The sequence below is a fragment of the Siniperca chuatsi genome, linkage group LG10 (assembly GCF_020085105.1).
Source record: "Siniperca chuatsi isolate FFG_IHB_CAS linkage group LG10, ASM2008510v1, whole genome shotgun sequence".
In the NCBI taxonomy this organism is placed as follows: Eukaryota; Metazoa; Chordata; class Actinopteri; order Centrarchiformes; family Sinipercidae; genus Siniperca; species Siniperca chuatsi.
The window spans coordinates 10,314,710-10,333,898 of record NC_058051.1 but is presented as its reverse complement, the minus strand read 5'-3'; the positions used below and the strand labels follow the sequence as shown (position 1 = coordinate 10,333,898).

At 44.0% G+C, this 19,189-nt stretch overlaps 1 protein-coding gene across 1 annotated transcript in view; it reads right to left on the bottom strand.

Moving 5' to 3' along the window:
* Positions 1–19,189, bottom strand: part of sema3h (sema domain, immunoglobulin domain (Ig), short basic domain, secreted, (semaphorin) 3H) — a 97,000-nt gene that overhangs the window by 46,742 nt on the left and 31,069 nt on the right. The window contains exon 4 of the mRNA XM_044212172.1: positions 7,972–8,126. Within this exon, the coding sequence (XP_044068107.1) occupies positions 7,972–8,126 (155 nt within the window). The remainder of the gene's footprint in view (positions 1–7,971; positions 8,127–19,189) is intronic.

The window sequence follows — 19,189 nt, the reverse complement described above, 5'->3', positions numbered from 1 at the left end:
AGCCTGAGGAAAGAAGCTACTCTGTAGTCTGCTGGTACAGCAGCGGATAATTCTGTATTGCTTGCCAGACGACAGCAGGGTGAACAGGCTGTGGCGGGGGTGGTTACTGTCTTTTAGTGTCCTTTGGGCTCTGCTCAGGCACCTCACCTCACTGATATCACTGATGCTCAGTAGATGGGTAGCAGTGATCTATTGCTCACTTGCTGCAGAGCCCTCCAGTCCTGGGCCATGCACATCCCATACCAGTTTGTGATGTTTCCAGTCAGGATGTCTATTGCTTCTCTGTAAAAGTTAACAAGAACTTGGCACAGGAATTTTGCCTTCTTATGTTTCCTTAAGAAGTACAGCCATTGCTGAATTTCTTTACCAGGCTGAATATGTGCGATGTCCATGACATGGTGCTCTGTGATGATGATTCTCAGGAAACTAAAACTGTTCATTGCTCCACCTCAGCTCCACTGATGTAGACAGGGGTGTCTTTGCCTCCTTTTTCTTAAAATCAACAATCAGCTCCTTGGTTTTGCTGAGGTTGAGCAGTAGGTTGTTCTCTGTGCACCACCCTACAACATTGTTAATTTCTTACAAGATTGTTAATTTCCTCCCGATATGACGTCTCATCATTGTTTGAAATCTGGCTGGTCATCTGCAAACTTCACAACAGAGTTCTCTCCATGTCAGGGGTTGCAGTCGTGGGTTTATAGTATGAACAAGAGGGGGCTGGGCTCCGGTGTTCAGCACTAGAGTGGAGGAGGTGTGACCGTCTGTAGACATTATATTTAAATTAACTAGATAACTAGCTGGCTGTTTCACTGGCTGTTTATCTGCTTGCCAACCTGTTTGTCTCTCTGATAGCTTGTGTGCACATCTGACAGATGAGGGTATTGATTTGATCCGGCAGGGCAGAGTTATGAAAAGGCAGCACTGTTGCTGTCCTTGCTGTGACCCTGAACTTAACCAGACTTGCTGGCAAACCATCAACAAGTCTGTCTGGCTGTCTGGATATCTGGATACCAAATCTTGGTTTGGGCTCTTATGAGTATGAATATTGTTTACCCTGTGTTATGGACAGAAGGGCAGGAGACACCGATATGACGATGAAGCACGGAGACTGGGGAAACACGCTGGAGTAGAATAGAATTGTCTTTGAAGTCGGGAAGATCCACATGAAGAGTGCTTTGGTATTAACGAGACCGGACAACTGACTGAGGTGAGTGGTGTGCTTTTATCCCAGTAGTGATGAGGTGCTGATGGGGAGCAGGTGTGTGTGATTACTATTCTGGTAAGAGAGTGCCCTGTGACTGGATGACGGTGGAGCCTGGCATGTCTGTGACATTACCCCCCCTCACACGGCCAGCTCCCGAGGGCCGAGGACCCCGAAGCTGTGGTGGTCATCCTCTTCTACGGGGAGCAGGTCCGTGTGAGCGTGGAAGACGTTGAGCAGAGAGGGGTCAAGGATGTCGTGCCTAAGTACCCATGAGCGCTCCTAGGGACCGTAGCCCTCCCAGTCCACCAGGTATTCCAGTAGACCACCACGGCGCCGGGAGTCCAAGAGCTTGTTTACCTGGTATGCCGCTCCATCCTCCAGGATGAAAAGAAGAGGGGGTTCAGCTGCTGCGCCAGGTTCTGTGGGAACAGAAACAGAAGGGTGGTGAGCTTTGAAGAGTGAAACGTGTAAAGTTGGGTGAATTCTGTACTGAGGTGGTAATTGGAGCTGATAAGTGACCAGGTTGATCTGCTTAGTGATGGTGAAGGGACCAATGAATCTGGGACTGAGCTTCTTGCAGGGCAGATGCATTCTGATGTCCCGGGTCAACAGCCAGACCTTCTGACCAGGTTGATAGACTGGGGCAGTGGAGCATCTCAGGTCGGCCATCATTCTGCGTCTGCAAAGTGCTCGTTGCAGCTGATGGTGAGCTGCATCCCAGACCTCTCGCTCTCTCTGAACCAGTAGTCTACCGCTGGTACCTTCGATGGTTCTCCTGACCACAGGAAGAGAGGGGTTTGGTAGCCGAGTACGCACTGGAAGGGAGTGAGTCCAGTGGTAGGTTGGTGGAGGGAGTTCTGGGCGTACTCGGCCCAACCCAGGAACTGGTTCCAAGAGTTCTGGTGATGATGATGATGATGATGGGCTCAGGTTCTTCATTGGTCTCCTCACAGGTGTATAGGCGGGATAAGGCATCTGCTTTCACATTCTTGGGACCAGGACGATAGGTGATACTAAAATGGAAACGGGTAAAGAATAACACCCAACGGGCTTGGCGTGGGTTTAACGTCTTTGCATCTCTGAGGTACTCCATATTCTTGTGGTCGGCAAGTACCGTAAATGGGTGCTTTGCATCCTCCAGCCAATGCCTCCACTTTTCTAGGGACAGTTTAATGGCAAGAAGTTCCCTGTTGCTGATGTCGTAGTTCCTCTCCGCCGGGCTGAGTTTGCAGGAGAAGGTGGCACATGGATGGAGTCTGGCTGGATTCTCCTGCTGCTGTGAGAGCACTGCTCCTACCCCTGTGGTAGAGGCGTCTACCTCCACGATGAAGGGCTTCGGTGGGTCAGGGTGAACGAGGAGTGGTGCACTGGTGAATGCTTCCTTCAAGGTGTTGAAGCCTTCGTTGGCAGCTGGTGACCAGGACAGAGACTTGGGCTTATTACGGAGGAGATTGGTAAGCAGATATGCTATGGAGCTACAATCTTGGATGAATCTTCTGTAGAAGTTGGCAAATCCAAGAAATCTTAGAGCTCTTTGATGGTGGATGGAGTGGGCCAGGTCCTTATGGCGTCTACCTTCCCCTCGTCCATCTGGATGCCACTGCTGCTGCTGATGTACCCAAGGAACTGCACTGAGGGTCGATGAAAGGAACATTTCTCAGCTTTGAGGAAGAGCTGGAACTCCCTCAGGCGTTTCAGGACCTCCGGAACATGGTGGTGATGTTCGGCCATGCTCCGGGAGTAGATTAGGATATCATCGATGTAAACCAGGACAAACTTGTGGAGGAACTCCCGGAGCACCTCATGGATGAAATCCTGAAATACAAAGGGGGCGTGTCCAGTAGGTGTCACAAAGGCTGTCTTCCACTCGTCCCCTTCACGTATCCGTATGAGGTTGTAAGCACTGCGGAGGTCCGACTTGGTAAAGACAGTTGCACTGTGGAGATGTTCTAGAGCCACTGGGACTAGGGGAAGAGGATAACAGAACTTGACTGTGATTCTTTTGAGACCCTGGTAGTTGACACAAGGCCGCAAGCCTCCGTCCTTTTTGGCCATGAAGAAGAAGCTTGAAACAGCAGGAGAAGTGGAAGGAAGAACGGATGTAGCCTTGCTGTAATGCCTCCTTGATGTACTCCTCCATGGCCTTCTGCTCAGGGATGGATAAGGGATATATTTTCCCACGGGGCACTGGCTCACCCGGAAGTAGATCGATCACACAGTCCCATGGCCGATGTGGAGGCAGCTTAGAGGCTTTCTTCGAGCAGAAAACATCACTGAAGGCGGCACAACACGGCGGTATGTCCACAGACTGTTTCTCCACTGGGCTCTCCGTGATGGTGGAGTACACAGGAAGCATCAGCGGGAGGCTGACGTCTGTGAGGGAAACAGTCTGGGAAACAGGTGTCGCCCCACTTCAGGATTTCGCCGGTGGTCCAAGAAATTATGGGATTGTGCTGCTCCAACCATGGGCGCTCTAGGATCACATCAGCGGTGGAATCCTCCAGAACCAGAAGATGTTGATGTTCCACATGGAATAGTCCAACCTGGAGCATGACTGGACCAGCACTTAACTGGACACCTTTATGGCTGAGGGGTTGACCTGTCACGGAATGGATCTGGTAGATCTCACTGTGGGACGAGGAGGACGAATGTGGTGCCACGGGGCATGTCATCTCAACATGCCCCATGGCACCACAGTATAAGCATAAACCCCGGGACAGCCGCCCCTGCCACTCAGCTAGTGTCAATCGATTATTTTCCAGTTGCATAGGTTCGGGACCCGGTTCTGGAGGGCTGATGGATTCTGGCTGGCGGAGGGATGGTGCGAATAGTGGCTGGCCCTGGTGTTCCTCTAGACAACTGCATAGGAGTGGCAATTGGTGGCAAAGGAGAGCTGGATGAATCGTTCGAGGCTGATGGAATACTTGTATGCAGCAAGATGCAGCCGCACCCTGGGATCCAACCCTTGGTGACAGGTGGTGACTGTTTATACCATCTGCTGACAGCCGCGAGAGTCCTAAACTTGAGTGCCTACTCATTTATGGATTTGGAACCTTGTTTTAAATGATACAATTGCTCACCGGCCAACAAATCACCTGCTGGGATGCCGAACATCTCTTTGAAGTGGGTTATGAAGTTGTGGAGAGAGTGGGTAATGGGTCCATTTTGTGACCATATAGATTCTGCCCATTGGAAAGCTCGTCCGTTTAATTGCGAGATGATGAAAGCCACCTTGGATCGATCGTCAGGGTACGGGTGCAGCTGCATCTCCAGGACCAGTGAACACTGCAAAAGGAAGCCGTTGCAGTCCTCCGCTGAGCCAGAGAAGGGCGCTGGTTTGGCCATGGTACTGGCATACACTGGTGAAGGAGTGACTGCGGAAGTGATGGCTGGTGTGGGTGTAGGTGGATTGGTGGAGAGCAACCGACGGAGACCATCCACCAGTTCTTGAAAGGGATCTGTTGAACTCATGCTGTATTTCTTCGGTATGGTGTGGTCTTCTGTTACAGACAGAAGTGCAGGAGATACTGATATGGAAGCAGATGGTAATTTATTGGGAAACAGCACAGCAAACACAGTACTGCAGGTGAATGAGTATTAATGGAATGAATACAGGAATACAGATAAAGTCCTTTGTCTTACAGTCCTGCAGATAGTGGATGGGTAGATGGACGGTGACAAGAGGAACACACGAGGAAGGTGGGTGAACTCACAACCAGACGATGAAGCACGGAGACTGGGGAAACACGCTGGAGTAGAATAGAATTGTCTTTGAAGTCGGGAAGATCCACATGAAGAGTGCTTTGGTATTAAGGAGACCGGACAACTGACTGAGGTGAGTGGTGTGCTTTTATCCCAGTAGTGATGAGGTGCTGATGGGGAGCAGGTGTGTGTGATTACTATTCTGGTAAGAGAGTGCCCTGTGACTGGATGACGGTGGAGCCTGGCATGTCTGTGACACCCTGATGTTGCATGATGTTGATGATGCATGGCAACATGAATATTAGCTCAGCCTCATTAGGATAAGTGATGTGTCAGGGCGGGAACTTGAAAAGCTGAATCAAGAGAGGGCAGAGCTGACAGGGGGGCTATGTCAAGGTTTTAAGCTTCATATCAATACACTTCATATCATCAATGTAATGTGAAAATCTTGGTCCTTAAAATGTTGATATACACTACATCAGAAAAGCCAAATTGTACAAAAGCAGAAGCACTCACTGGTATAAAAAAAATCAATAATAGGCTACAGAAAAAAAAATATTTCATTTACAGGCTGCACCCAGGTAGCCATTTTTCCTGATGATTAAAAAATGTGGAATATGATCTGTCCCTGCTTTCATTCATAACTTGATCAAAATTTCAGCAGTTCTTGTCTAAAAGTAAATTACCTCTCCAATCCTGCCAACACAAAGGTGATTGTGCAGTTCGGCAGTAAATGTGGATAGTGGTGGAAGTAGGAATGTGGGAAATGTGAAGAAAATAATTTGTGGCCTGGCTGGAAGGTATCTGTCCGTTTTGGAAAGTTACAAAAATTTGGCAACAAAGGAGCCACTGTCAGATTCTACAAATAGCACATTTTTCAAAGCACATGTCAGCCTTAAGTTCTAAAACTAAAGAACACATGGTCATCAGGCCAAAAACAAGTCTCTTTTTACTGAAAAGGCAATTAGAAGATGTTTTACCACAGTGGACAGATGAGACAGGGGGAGATACTGTATTCCATTGCTAAAACAGTGTTTCTATCTGGAAAGTGGAGATGGAAATGAGTTTATGAAGGTACAAAGCAGAGAACATCAGGAACTAAGAAAAAAGAAAGCTGTGTATTACTGTAATTAGAGTAAGGAATTAAATAGGTGATCAGAGGAGTGTGACTTTCCTCTTCCTCATATCATCAGTAATTAGTCCCATCAAAGCCCTGACACATGAGTTATCTGAATCTGCTGTCTGCTGTCTGTCATTTGATTGTTGTTTGTGTCTGTATTTCATGTGTATCTCCATGCATGCATCTATGTGTATGTGTCACGGATACACCAGGCTTCACAATCCACTAATCATCCACACCTGCTCCCAGTCACACTCTTGCTCCCCATTAGCCCCCAATCACAGCCTGCATAAAAGCCTTGCACTCACTTCAGTCTGGGTCCGACCTCGTTTGTAACAAGGACTCCCTATGCTACTCAGCATAACACTTGTCTCCTGTCTCCAGCGATCTCCCTCTCCAGTGGGTCTTCCCTCTAACAGACTTACCGGCATACCTGTTCTACCTGGCTGTTAATAATAAAACCATCTGTATCCATATCGGTGTCCCCTGCCTGTAGGTCCCTAACAGAAGGTTGGACCAACCGAAAGGATGACAACCCTGAGCCCCGATGACCCCTTCCCGGACCTGGAGGATGTTATCCGACGATATCTCCTCACCCATCCACCACCAGTCATTCCAACCAGTGCTTCCTCAGACACTCCTTCACCACTGCTGGCTTATAGCCTGATTACCCAATTAATGACCTTCTCAGGCTCAGCAGAGGACTGCGAGGGATTTTTGTCTGGTCTTCGGGCTGTATCCACAACAGTATCCCACTAAGTGATCCAAGGTGGCCTTCTTTGTTTCCTGGATTGATGGCCCAGTGCTGGGCAGGATCCATATGGTCATGACATGAGGCCGTCACCCAATCTTTTGGCAGGTTCGCAACACACCTCAGGAAAGAGTTTGGCCCTCCAGTTGTTAATTCGTCAGCCAGTCAACAGCCTGCACCCCGACCCGCCAGTCCTCAGCCTGCACCTCTGCCGGTCAGTCTTCAGTCTACCAACCTGCAACTTGCCTTCACCGGAGCTCCGACACCCAGCTGCTCGCCTGCTCCGTTGACGCCTCCATTCCCTGCACCGCGGTCATCTCCAGTCCCAGCGCCATCACTCCCTGTTGGATCGCAGCAGCCTTCCCTCCCTGTTGGATCGCAGCAGCCTTTACTCCCTGTTGGATCACAGCCGCCATCACGGCCTGTTGGATCACAGCCGCCATCACTCCCTGTTGGATCACAGCAGCCATCACTCCCTGTTGGATAGCAGCAGCCGGCACCCCCTGCAGCATGGCAGCAGCCAGTTCCCCCTACAGGAGGGCAGCAGCTCCTTGCCCCCGGACTCCCTGCTGGATCGCAGTCGACTCCTTTCCCGGCTGGATCGCAGCAGTTCCCCGGACTCCCTGCTGGATCGCAGTCAACTCCACTCCTGGCTGGATCGCAGCAGCTACCTGGGCTCCCTGCTGGATCGCAGTCGCCTCCTTTCCCGGCTGGATCACCCCTTAAGGCCTGCCCTCAGGAAGGAGTCTTCCTGAGCCAATCATATGCTAATCAGGTACTTAACAGTGATGAGGGAGGTGAAGCCAGAAAACAATAGTCCTGATTACTGATTACTGGGCCATCATGGAAACAATTAGGTCAGTTTCAGGTAAAACTAGGTAGGGTAATCAGCAGATACTCAGGAAGACTCCTTCCTGAGGGCAGGGCTTAAGTAACACAGAGTAGCTTAAATTTCTGAGTTCCCGGACCATTTTTTACAATTGAGAATGATTTCCGGATGGGAGCCGAAATGTCTTGATTCTGAAAACAGTGTCCAGATGACTACGACTGAAACCTTTTCTACGACATCTGTCTCCATATCAGTGTCCCCTGCCTGTCTGTCCATAACAGTATGTCTGCTGTATGTTTGCATCTTACCTTACATCAGATGGTATGTGAATGTGGGTGTGTGTGTGTGTGTCCTCCAGTTCTAACCTTACGTGGGTTCTGCGTTATGTCATCCAGACTAGTAGACAGCAGATTATCTTTCATGGCCACATACAGACGCCTACTGTCTTCATCAGGTAGCAAGGAGTACAGGTCTCCTGCCACTAGGGGCAGTGTCAGCAGGCGGCCATTCTGGATCAGCTCTGACAAGGAGGAGAAGAAGAAAAAAAAGATTCATATCAATGGATATATACAAATATATATATAAGAAATTAACATGAAATTGGCATGTTGGGATAGGAAAAATGGCTAGTTTGAAATACAAATGACTTGTCATGTTTGCTTTAGTTGCCAGCGTGCATACTGTAAGCTAGTCAAAATTTTCACACCATAGTCATTGATGTCAGATAATGTATATTTCATCATCTTTCAAAGGTTTGACCATTTAAGAAAATAACTTGAGTATACTACAGTAAGTTTGGTTTTTGTTAGCTCTTTGTTTTTTCCAAATGACGTTACCCAAATATAACATCAATGATAAATTTCCTCTTTAATCAAACAAACAAACCAACAACCAATTTAATGGTATTTTAAAGGAACAGTTTGACGTTTTTGGAAATACGCTTATTCGCTTTCATGCAGAGTTAGATGAAAAGATTGATTCTACTGTCATATCTGTGCATTGACTATGGAGCTAGAGCCAGGAATCAATTAGCTTAACTTAGCATAAAGACTGGAAGCAGAGGAAACAGCTAACTGAGCTTTCTCCAAGGTTAAAAAATACATCTTCCAGCACCTCTAAAGCTCACTCATGAAACGTATTATATCATTGGTTTAATCCGTACACAAACCTAAATGTAAAAATGACAAGTTGTGGTTTTCGTGGAAGTTAGAGAGCCAGGCTAGCTGTTTCTCCCTGCTTCCAGCCTTTATGCTAAGTTAAATTAAGCTAATCAACTCCTGGCTCTCGGTCCATAGGGGAGCGTAGAATAGAGTTTTTAATGTTCCCAAGGGGAAAGACAAAATAAAAACGCACATAACACCCATTGCAAACATCTGTTAAAGTAACAGATGGTCAGAGTTTCTGAAGCCAGTTATAAAGCAATTTCCTTTTCAATAGACAGACAATCAAATAAACTGATAAAGACACAGACTTTTCCACACCTGCAGTATCTATCACACATGCAATTATCCAACAAGTCCTCCAAATCATATGACCACATAAGTCAATTGTTCTTCCACTCTAATATGAAGCGTTGCATAAATTAGCGCCCCTACCGGTGGTTGAGAACGGGCTGTAAGGTGAGGATGGGCTGCAAGCATACGTTAAGTAAATCACATGACATAAATCACGTGGCGTTAAACACATGGTTAACCTTGTGAAACGGTCGAAGTTTGTTTAGGTTTAGGCAAAAAAACTACTTGGTTAGGCTTAGGAAAAGATCATGGTTTTGGGTTAAAATAAGTATGTTACAAAAGTTATGCAACTAACGTAAGTTAAGTACGTTATGTAAGTCGCGTTACTAACGTAAGTTAATAAGTGATGTAAGTCAGATACGTAACGTTATGTAACTTAAAACTTTAAATAAGTCAATGTTGACTTTTGGTTTCACATGGGACATGAACCCCAGTCTCCTGGGTGAAAGTACTTCATTTGTTTGTTCCATGTATCCACCCCACCCCTTCCATAAGCAGACATTCTAGCTCTTTATATTACGTTACCAGACTTACTGGTTTGCTCCCATAATTACCATGACCACTAGAGGTCGCATCCTACTATAAATGTAAACATGGGTCGTAATAAGCTGCTTACACAAGCGACTTATGTGGACGTTTTTCTGGTGAGGGCAGTCTGCAATTGTCAGTTGCTTCATTTCTTTTATCAACCTGGACACTTGGGTCAAACAAAAGAAATTGTAATATATCTTTTGTGAATAAACAAACACAGACCCACGCACTTACACACAGACACACTGCACCTGAACTACATCACCAGACCCTAAGGAGAATAATACAGCTTGTAATTAACATAAATTGTTGCCCAGTGAAACTTTAGCACACAATATTGGTTCACTCAGGGGGCGATTTAAAGGAGATATTGATGATTTATCATCTTTCACTGCGGCTGCAAACTCAGCTTACTCTTATTTTAAGAGATTCGTCACTGAGAGACTTCTTCATTTGCAGTGATGGATAACCCCTCTTAAACACATGGTGTGTTTCTTCAAGCAGCTAAATCTGAACTGAAACAAAGATCATACAGAATATAGCCTGATGGTATATAGCATGGACAGCTTTAGTGAAAATCAATCATTCAAACCAACTCTTCACTGAATTACACAGGAGGCACTGGATGTTTAAATAAAATGTGTATGAGACATTCACTGATTTTCTACCAATGTCAACTAATTTTTACAAGGATCAATGGCAAGTGTAAAACTGCAATAGCAAACTAACTAATTTGTTTTTGTGTTTGTACAGACATGGCTTTACAAACGCAATTCTAATGCAACCTGATAAAGTTAAAACCTGTTGAACTTCTTCTGGACTGATGGATTTCTCACCATGTGTTTTGACAATTCGAGGCATTCTCAAGTTTGATTTAAATAGAAATGAAAAGATATTGTAATTAGCCAAGCAGATATTGGATCTAAAACAAAAGTGATGAATCACTTTGAACACCTTCAACACTCAGTCAGTTGTGGGTTTAATAGAAAAATGGGAAAAAAATTAAAAAATACAAAAAAACATGGCTTGAGAAGAGTTACGCAAAGAGACTTATAGATGAGAAAAAGGATTCAATGTTTTTTATTTGTCATTATAGAATAGGATTGCCCAACGAAGTGAAATTGTAGCCCCCCTCCATGCTACACACACAGAAAATGTATGAACAGATTCTAATAATTTCAAACAATAAAGTAGGCAATAAAATACGACAAACTATATAAAAGTAGCACTAAAGGAAGGAAGGAATATATACAGTTCCATGTATACAATATATACATATACATACAAAACCAATATGTACAACATGTGTAATAGAGTAATATGAGTGTTTTAAATTATGGCGCAAATAGAAATCTTTGTTATAGTGGGAATGAGGGTAGTGCAAAAGGTTTAGTGGCATGGTAATGGTAATGTGCAAATGCACCCAGGTTTAAAATGCACTAATTGCGGTCAAATGTAAAATTTCCAACTATTGTACGTCAGTGAAGGCACCACTTAGTCACGTTTCTCTTGCGAGAACACCTCAGCCAATCATGTGCCTTGCAGCACACCATACAAGCCCTGTTCATCCCGCTCCTGTCAGAAGCTGGGAGCGAGGCGCAACAGGACGGCTGCACAGGAGCCCTTACCACCACTGCCGACGCCAGACAAAGACCGCTCTGACCGATTAGAACCGGGGATTTGGTGAGTCTGTGTGTTTTTTGCTGTTACGTAGCATAGACATATCAATACACTGTTGCACCCGCTTACCTGCCTTTACTTTGCGGTGCATTGATATGTTGATGCCGCCAATTTATTTGTTATTGTAGGCGCTTGCAGCCAATTGTTTGCTTGGCTAAAGCAACTTGTTCAGATTGTTAGCTTTGCTACATGCTGCATTCTCTGTTTATTCAATGCACTTTAAGCAAAGAGTATTGTGCCAAGTATGAACTATTTATTTATTGTATTTATGCAAACCGGAATTAATACTGTATTTAATTATGTGTACACTGCTAACTAAGAACAAACTAAAGCTAGCTAGTTGCTAGTAGCTAAATTGTGATGTTTTGCTAAAGATAGCCCTGTCTGTCTAACAGACCAGGTGTGCCCGGTTGGGTACGAGTCCGATGGCGAGCTAAGTCTACAAAGAACCTGTACAACATCAACTCTACTTTACAAACTCCTGTGGTTTTCTGGTAGGAGGTTGTTGCAGCTTGTCCGCCCCCAAATTCTCACTACACTCACACACACAAACTGCTTGTGCTTATGGACAATTAATTTCATGGACATTCTGGTTAAACCAATGGACATTTAGGCCCACATCACTGTGGCAAACAGTTATCATTTGCTGATTTGTGTTTGTCACCAACGTTGTGACCCCTCCTCTTTTGGGAGTTTATAGACTTTGCTGTTTGTAATTATTGTTTTGTTGTATGAGAAAGAACTGTTGTGAATATTTATTCAGAAGTGCACTTAAGGTTTAAACACTTGACCTAAATCATAGGAGCTCAATATTTTTCTTATTCTATAGACTGTAAATATTTTTCACTATCACTTTCAATATATGGCACCAGCCACCTAAACTTAAACACTCTGTCTCCGTTGTATTCTTATTATTACCACTGTTCTCCCACCTCCCAGAGAGCCGTTCCCTAATCTTCTGGTCTAGCCTAACAAACTCCAAAAACCAACTCAGTTCCCCTTTTCTTAGTGGCATACCCCACGTGTATATGCTACACCAGCATAACAGAAAGTCCCATGTTATTAATTTATGGTGCAAAGGATTAGGTGGAGTTAAGGAGTCTCACACCCTGGTTTTAGGGGGTACTGCAGCCCCCTAGGCACCACTACTTCCCTCGTCCATCTATACAATTAAATTCAATTCAGTGTTATTTATATCGTGCCAATTCATAACAGAAGTTATCTCATTGCACTATTCCTATAGAGCAGGTCTAGACCGAACTCTTAATAATATTAATTACAGAAACCCAACAAATCCCACAATGAGCAAGCATTTGGGGACAGTGGCAAGAAAAAACTTCCTTTTAACAGGCAGAAACCTTGGACAGAACCAGACTCAATGGTGGGCGGCCATCCGCCGCTGCCGTGTTAGGTTTTGAGAGGGGGGGATAGTGTTAGGGAGGCACAATGCAAAGACCACGTAGATTTTTTTTTTTTAAATAGTAGAATAGTAATTGTAGTGTTAATATTAATAAATTAGTAATAATAGGAATGACAGCTATAAGAAGAATAATGTCAGCATCAGTAACAGAGCCAATAACAACAACTGTAGTAGCAGTTGTCGAGCAGGAACACGGGGGCAGCAGGTGGCCCACAACCACAGATCCAGACTCTGCAGCTCCGGAGGCAGCAATACCTGCTGAAAGGGACAGAAGGAGAGAGGAGAAAAACAAGAAAGCACAGAACTACAGGAGAGAGGACACCTTTGTCACAGTTGCAACCGGAAACTGGAAACAACCATCAACCACAACCCTTGGAACATACAGGAATCTAAACAATGTATTACCGGTTCGGAGTTCAACTATCAGTCCCCCACAAAGCCATGCACCTCGAACGATAAAAATGGCTTTATTAAACGTCAGGTCACTAAAGAATATGTTATCTTAGTTAATGACCTTATAAGTACCCATAAACTAGACTTCAAACCTACTGACCGAGACCTGGCTGGATAGAAATAGCGCAATCACACTCATTGAGACTGCACCTCCTAATTTCAAGTTCATCCAAACCACTAGATCTGACAGGCAGTGGAATTGTTGCTGTCTTCTCTGAAATCTAAAGCTACAAGGAAATCCCCCTTGGGGAATTTACATCTTTTGAATACCTTGCTGTAACTATAAATTGTAATGCTCAGATTTTAATAATTACTGTCTGTCGGCCACAAAAATCCACTGAACTACTGTCCATAGTCTCCACTGACGACAATTGGTTAATTATCTCAGGTGATTTTAATAGTCATGTTGACAACCAAATAGATCTGGATGTTAGAAACTTCATTCCTGCTGTAGGCACTTCACCTCACGCACTCTGGACCCACCCACAATAAGGGGCATACTCTGGACTTAATCATATCAAAAAGAGTTAATATTACCACACCCTGTGTCATGAATGTTGCTATTTCAGATCACTGTTGCATATTCTTTGATGTGTCTGCTTTTCTTGTACAACATAAGGGTGCTCGAATCAAATCAATCAAAAATGTATCATTGACAATAATACCATTGAAACTTGTCTCAAAATGATGCCGAAAAACTAGTGCATGCATTTGTTACTTCTAGGCTGGACTACTGCAATTCCTTATTTTCCAGCTGCCCGAATAAGTCCCTTAAGACTCTCCAGTTGATCCAGAATGCTGCGGCATGTGTACTGACAAGAACTAGGAAAAGAGATCATATTCCTCCAATATTAGCTTCTCTGCACTGGCTCCCTGTAAAATCCAGAATAGAATTTAAAATCCTTCTCCTCACCTACAAAGCTCTTAATGGTCAGGCACCATCGTATCTAAAAGATCTCATAATATCATACTATCATATACTTTATTATCCGACTAGAACACTGCGCTCCCAGAATGCAGGGTTACTTGTGGGTCCTAGAGTCTCCAAAAGTAGAATGGGAGCCAGAGCCTTCAGTTAGCAAGCTCCTCTCCTGTGGAATCAGATCCCAGTTTGGGTTCGGGAGGCAGACAACATCTCCACATTTAAGAGTATGTTTAAGACTTTCCTCTTTGATAAAGCTTATAGTTAGGGCTGGCTTGGGTCAGTCCTGAACCATCCCTTAGTTATGCTGCTATAGGCTTAGACTGCCGGGAGACTTCCCACGATGCACCTCTTTCCTCTCTCCTTTTCTCCCTCTCCATCTGTATGCATTTTTATCCCATTACTGCACGTTACTAACTCAACATCTTCTCTCTCCCGTAGTTTTGTGCTTTCTCGTTTCTCTCCTCTCTCCTTCTGCCGCTTTCAGCAGGTATCTCTGCCTCCAGAGCTGCAGAGTCTGGATCTGTGGTTGTGGGCCACCTGCTGCCCCTGTGTTCCTGCTCAACAACTGCTACTACAGTTGTTGTTATTGGCTCTGTTACTAATACTGACATTATTTTTCCTATAGCTGTCATTCCTATTATTAGTAATTTATTAATATTAACACTACAATTATTATTCTACTATTTAAAAAAAATAATAATTCTACGTGATCTGGAGACTTTGCCTTGGACAAAATGGGTATTATGTGTGGAGTGCCACATGGTTCTATGGCCACATTTCTACTTTTCCAGGTCCCTACATTATTCTGTACCTGTCCACCAGATGCCCTCTGACTTTCTTTTTATTCCAGATCCTGCCAACTCCCAGCTGTCCTGCAATCACCTCATTCCCCTAACCCGGGCTTCCCCACCCATATCCCCACCTGCACCTCATTTCCTCATCAGCTGCTTTTTCCCAGTCAGTTGTCAGATCGTTGTAGTTTCTTTGTTATCATGTTTCTTTGCTTTCGAACCACCTGTGCTTGTCTGCATGCTTGCCTGCCTACCTGTACCTGCACCTGCCTGCCTGTCAACCTACCTGTGTCTGCCTGTAGCTCATTTGTATCTTCAGCCGGTCATTAAATCATTGAACTCTCCCTATCTGCCTCAATTATCTGCAATTGGGTCCTTCTCCTGCTGCCTCACAGTCACCAGCCTGACATACACCATACATTCCCTAACTCAGATTATTGATTATATTAATCTATGGATGTCAGAGAACTTTTTACAACTGAACAACAACAAAACAGAAATGCTCATCTTTGGTACAAAGGCTCAGACAGAAAATTGCACCTCATCTCAGTTCTCTGTCTCTGGAGAGCAAAAGTAAAGCCAGAAATCCAGGTGTAATCATTGACGACAATCACAATTTTAAGAGCCATATAACTCATCTCATAAATCTAAAAAATATTTCAAAACTAAGGGGCTTTCTATCAAAATCTGACAAATGTATCCATGCATTTATGACAAGTACACTAGACTACAGTAATGGTTTATTCACTGGCAAACCAGCAAGGACACAGGCAGTGGTCTTTTAACCATCCCTCTTGGTAAGGCTGAATTCAGTTGTGTCATTGCTTTCCTTGTGCCTGTTTAAAGAGTCTAAGGAGCTGTTTGTAGATCTATGAAGGGCCAAGGCACCAGTGACCACCCAGTTTCCACCCAGGGGGTCAGTGTAGACATTGTAGAGGATTAGAAGTACCAGGGAGTACACATGGACAATAAACTGGACTGGGCTAAGAACACTCAAGCAGGAAGGGCCAGAGCCGCCACTATTTTCTGAGGAGGCTGAGGTCCTTCAACATCTGCAATGCTGAAGATGTTTTATGAGTCTGTGGTGGCCAGTGCTATCCTGTATCCTGTTGCATGCTGGGGCAGCAGGTTGAGGGTAGCGAACGCTAACAGACTCAACAAACTGATCCGTAAGGCCAGTGACATTGTGGGGGTGGAGCTGGACTCTGTCGGTGGTGTCAGAGAGGAGGATGCTGGCCAAACTACATGCCATCTTGGACAGTGTCTCCCACCCACTCCATGACATGCTGGTCAAACAAAGGAGTACCTTCAGCAAAAGACTCATCCCACCAAAAAGCACCACAGGAAGTCATTCCTGCCTGTGGCCTCTTTAACTCCTCCCTCTAAGTGTTAATCTGTATGACCCTAGGTCACTAAACTGGACATTGATCATTACATCTCTGCCATACTTAAACAATTGTGCAATATTCTGTGTATTACTCCCGTGCAATATTTAGTGTTCATATGTTAGTTTTTCCTGTTTATGGATATTGATATTATATACCTCCATTACTGCTGTGCAATATCATGTGCATAATCATCTCAATAAGCTACACTTAACTCGACAGTACTTGCACCACTACTTATTACTTATATTATTACATTGTATTATTATACTGTATTATCATCAACCGGTAAACCCACTTGGTACCTCACATTTATTTTATCTTATATTTATACCCACCTGGTACTTAATTTATTTTCTGACCTGTTTTATAGTGTATTGTATTATATTTTTTGCTAGTACTTTCTCCTGTGTGCACTGACGTAAAGGTGAGCTGCTGTAACAAAGAGTTTCCCTTCGGGGATCAATAAAGTATTTCTGATTCTGATTCTGATTCTGATCTAGTTGTGAGCTCACCTGGATACCTGTCTTCTCTGGCTGTAATCCAATAAATATCCACCATATCAGTGTTTCCAAAACATCCACATGAATATTGAAATCACTTACAGTAATTACTTTATTTGTTTTAAGGACTAAACTTGATGAAATCTCTGAGAATTCATATTAATAGGCTTGAGTCGAAGATGGCTGCAACTCCACCTCCGGTGCCTCGAGGAATGTGAGTATTAATATGACTGGGTGGAGTGGATTCATTTAGGCTAACATAATCTTCATGACCCAGCCAAGTTTCAGTAAGACAAAATAAGTCAATATGACACTCTGATATTAAATCATTCACTAATCCAGCTTTAGATGACAGCGATCTGATGTTTAAGAGTCCACTTTTAATTCTCCTATTTTGTTTTATTTCAGTGTTTTTGTTTAGGTTTTATGTTAACCTTTGATTGTATTCATTTAAGTGGTCGGGGGGCAGACAGTAAGGAGATTTGGGTGGGTAACTGCTCTGGAAGCGCAGAGAAGCATGTACACTTGTACAAGCATGTAGGACTGCAACTCTGTCTCCTGGTCTCAACTCTGAGTTGTCATGGTTTTGGTCAACTAATAAACTCAGCCAGATTTCTAGATATGAGAGCTGCTCCATCCAAAGTGGGATGAATGCCATCTCTCTTAATCAGACCAGGTCTTCCCCAGAAAGTCTGCCAATTATCTACAAAGTCCACATCGTTTGCTGGACACCAACTCGACAACCAGCAGCGGAATGAAGACATGCGGCTAAACATGTCATAACTGGTCAGGTTTGGCAGGGGCCCAGAGAAAACTACATTGTCTTTGCATATGTACACACCGACTCAACATTAACTTTAGTGACCCCGATTGGCATAATCGGGAGTCGTTACCGCTGACGTGAAAAACAATCTTACTGTATTTACGTTTATCCTTAGCCAGCAGTTTTAAATAGGATTCAACGTCGCCCGCTCTGGCCCCAGAAATACATAACTATGGTCGTTGGTGTTGCTAACTTCACGTTTCTCAAAATGGAGCTGCCAATAATCAGAGTTGGTTTCTCAGAGAGAATGAGGGGGAGAAAGACAAGTCATTGCTAGCTGCTAAGCTAAAGAACGGTAGCTAGCAAAACTGAATAGCGTGTAAACTGTGGGATTAGCGAGAAAGTCGTTAAAAGGAGAGAGCTATCAGTGCTTGAGCAGAACTAGTGTACGTTTAAATGTATAGCAGATAGTTAGTCATTATAATGAAGAATTGAACAAAATTAACTGTGATGAGGTAGAGCAGCAAAAATATGCTACTAGTAACACACAAACACCGGTGACCGGAAGGAGGCAATACTCTTACCGCAGCACATCAGCCTACCATCTATCCAGTAGGGGTCCAGAGAGAGTAAGGCTTGACACCAGTTCTTCCAACCTCTGTATTTTATTCACAGAGCCAGAAACCTGATGGAGGCTTGAGGCAGAACACGGGACTTTTTAATATCATGATATGTTGAAAGCATATTGAGAATTACATCATATGAATGTCCTTTGTTAAAATATTCCCTTATGATTTCAATCTCCTCTTCCATTCTTTCAAACTCAGTTTAAAATTCATGCAAGGACACTGCTTAGAGTAGTACACAATAGAAACAGCAAATGACACTGAACTGTTACCAGGGACTTTCTGTCCAATCACAAACAAGAAGTGTTGTCTCACCTTTTACTAATAATAATCTGAAATGTCATGTTTTCTCAAATGTCATATTTATTTTCAATACTAAGGGGGCCAGCCCCAACAGTCTCTCCTGTGCCATAGTGCTTCTCAGTTAAGTTTGAATTAGTTTAAATTTTGAGCATGGACACGGGAAGTAGGGGTGCTGAGGGAGCTGCAGCACCCCCTAAAACCAGGTATTATAAAATCATCAATTGATAAAAAGTGTGATGCAGACTCACAGCAGAGAGAGAGAGCTCATATGGACGAGAAGGAGCGTGCGAATATGTCCAGAAGAGTCGACGTGATATAAAAACTTTCTTTGATCGTGAAGCCTAATGTTATTATATATAGTTATATATAGTAATGTTACTCTAGAATTCTGTGCTTTATCAGTCAAGTGTATGAACTACACTGTAGACTGGAGTCTCTGTTAACAGTAAACAGACAGATCTGCGTTATATATGCTCGTCTCCTCTATGAATGTCTGTATCCACACTGCACTGCATATGATGAACTGGTCGTGTCTCTCCCTCTTCATCTCCTTGCAGTTCTCATGCATTAGTTTTGTGTTGATGTAGTTGATGTGGCTGCTTTGACATGCAGTATGTTGGTGTTCAAGTTTGCTGTCTGCTATATTGTAAACATTCTCAAATTGTTGTAAATTGTTGTTAATAACTATT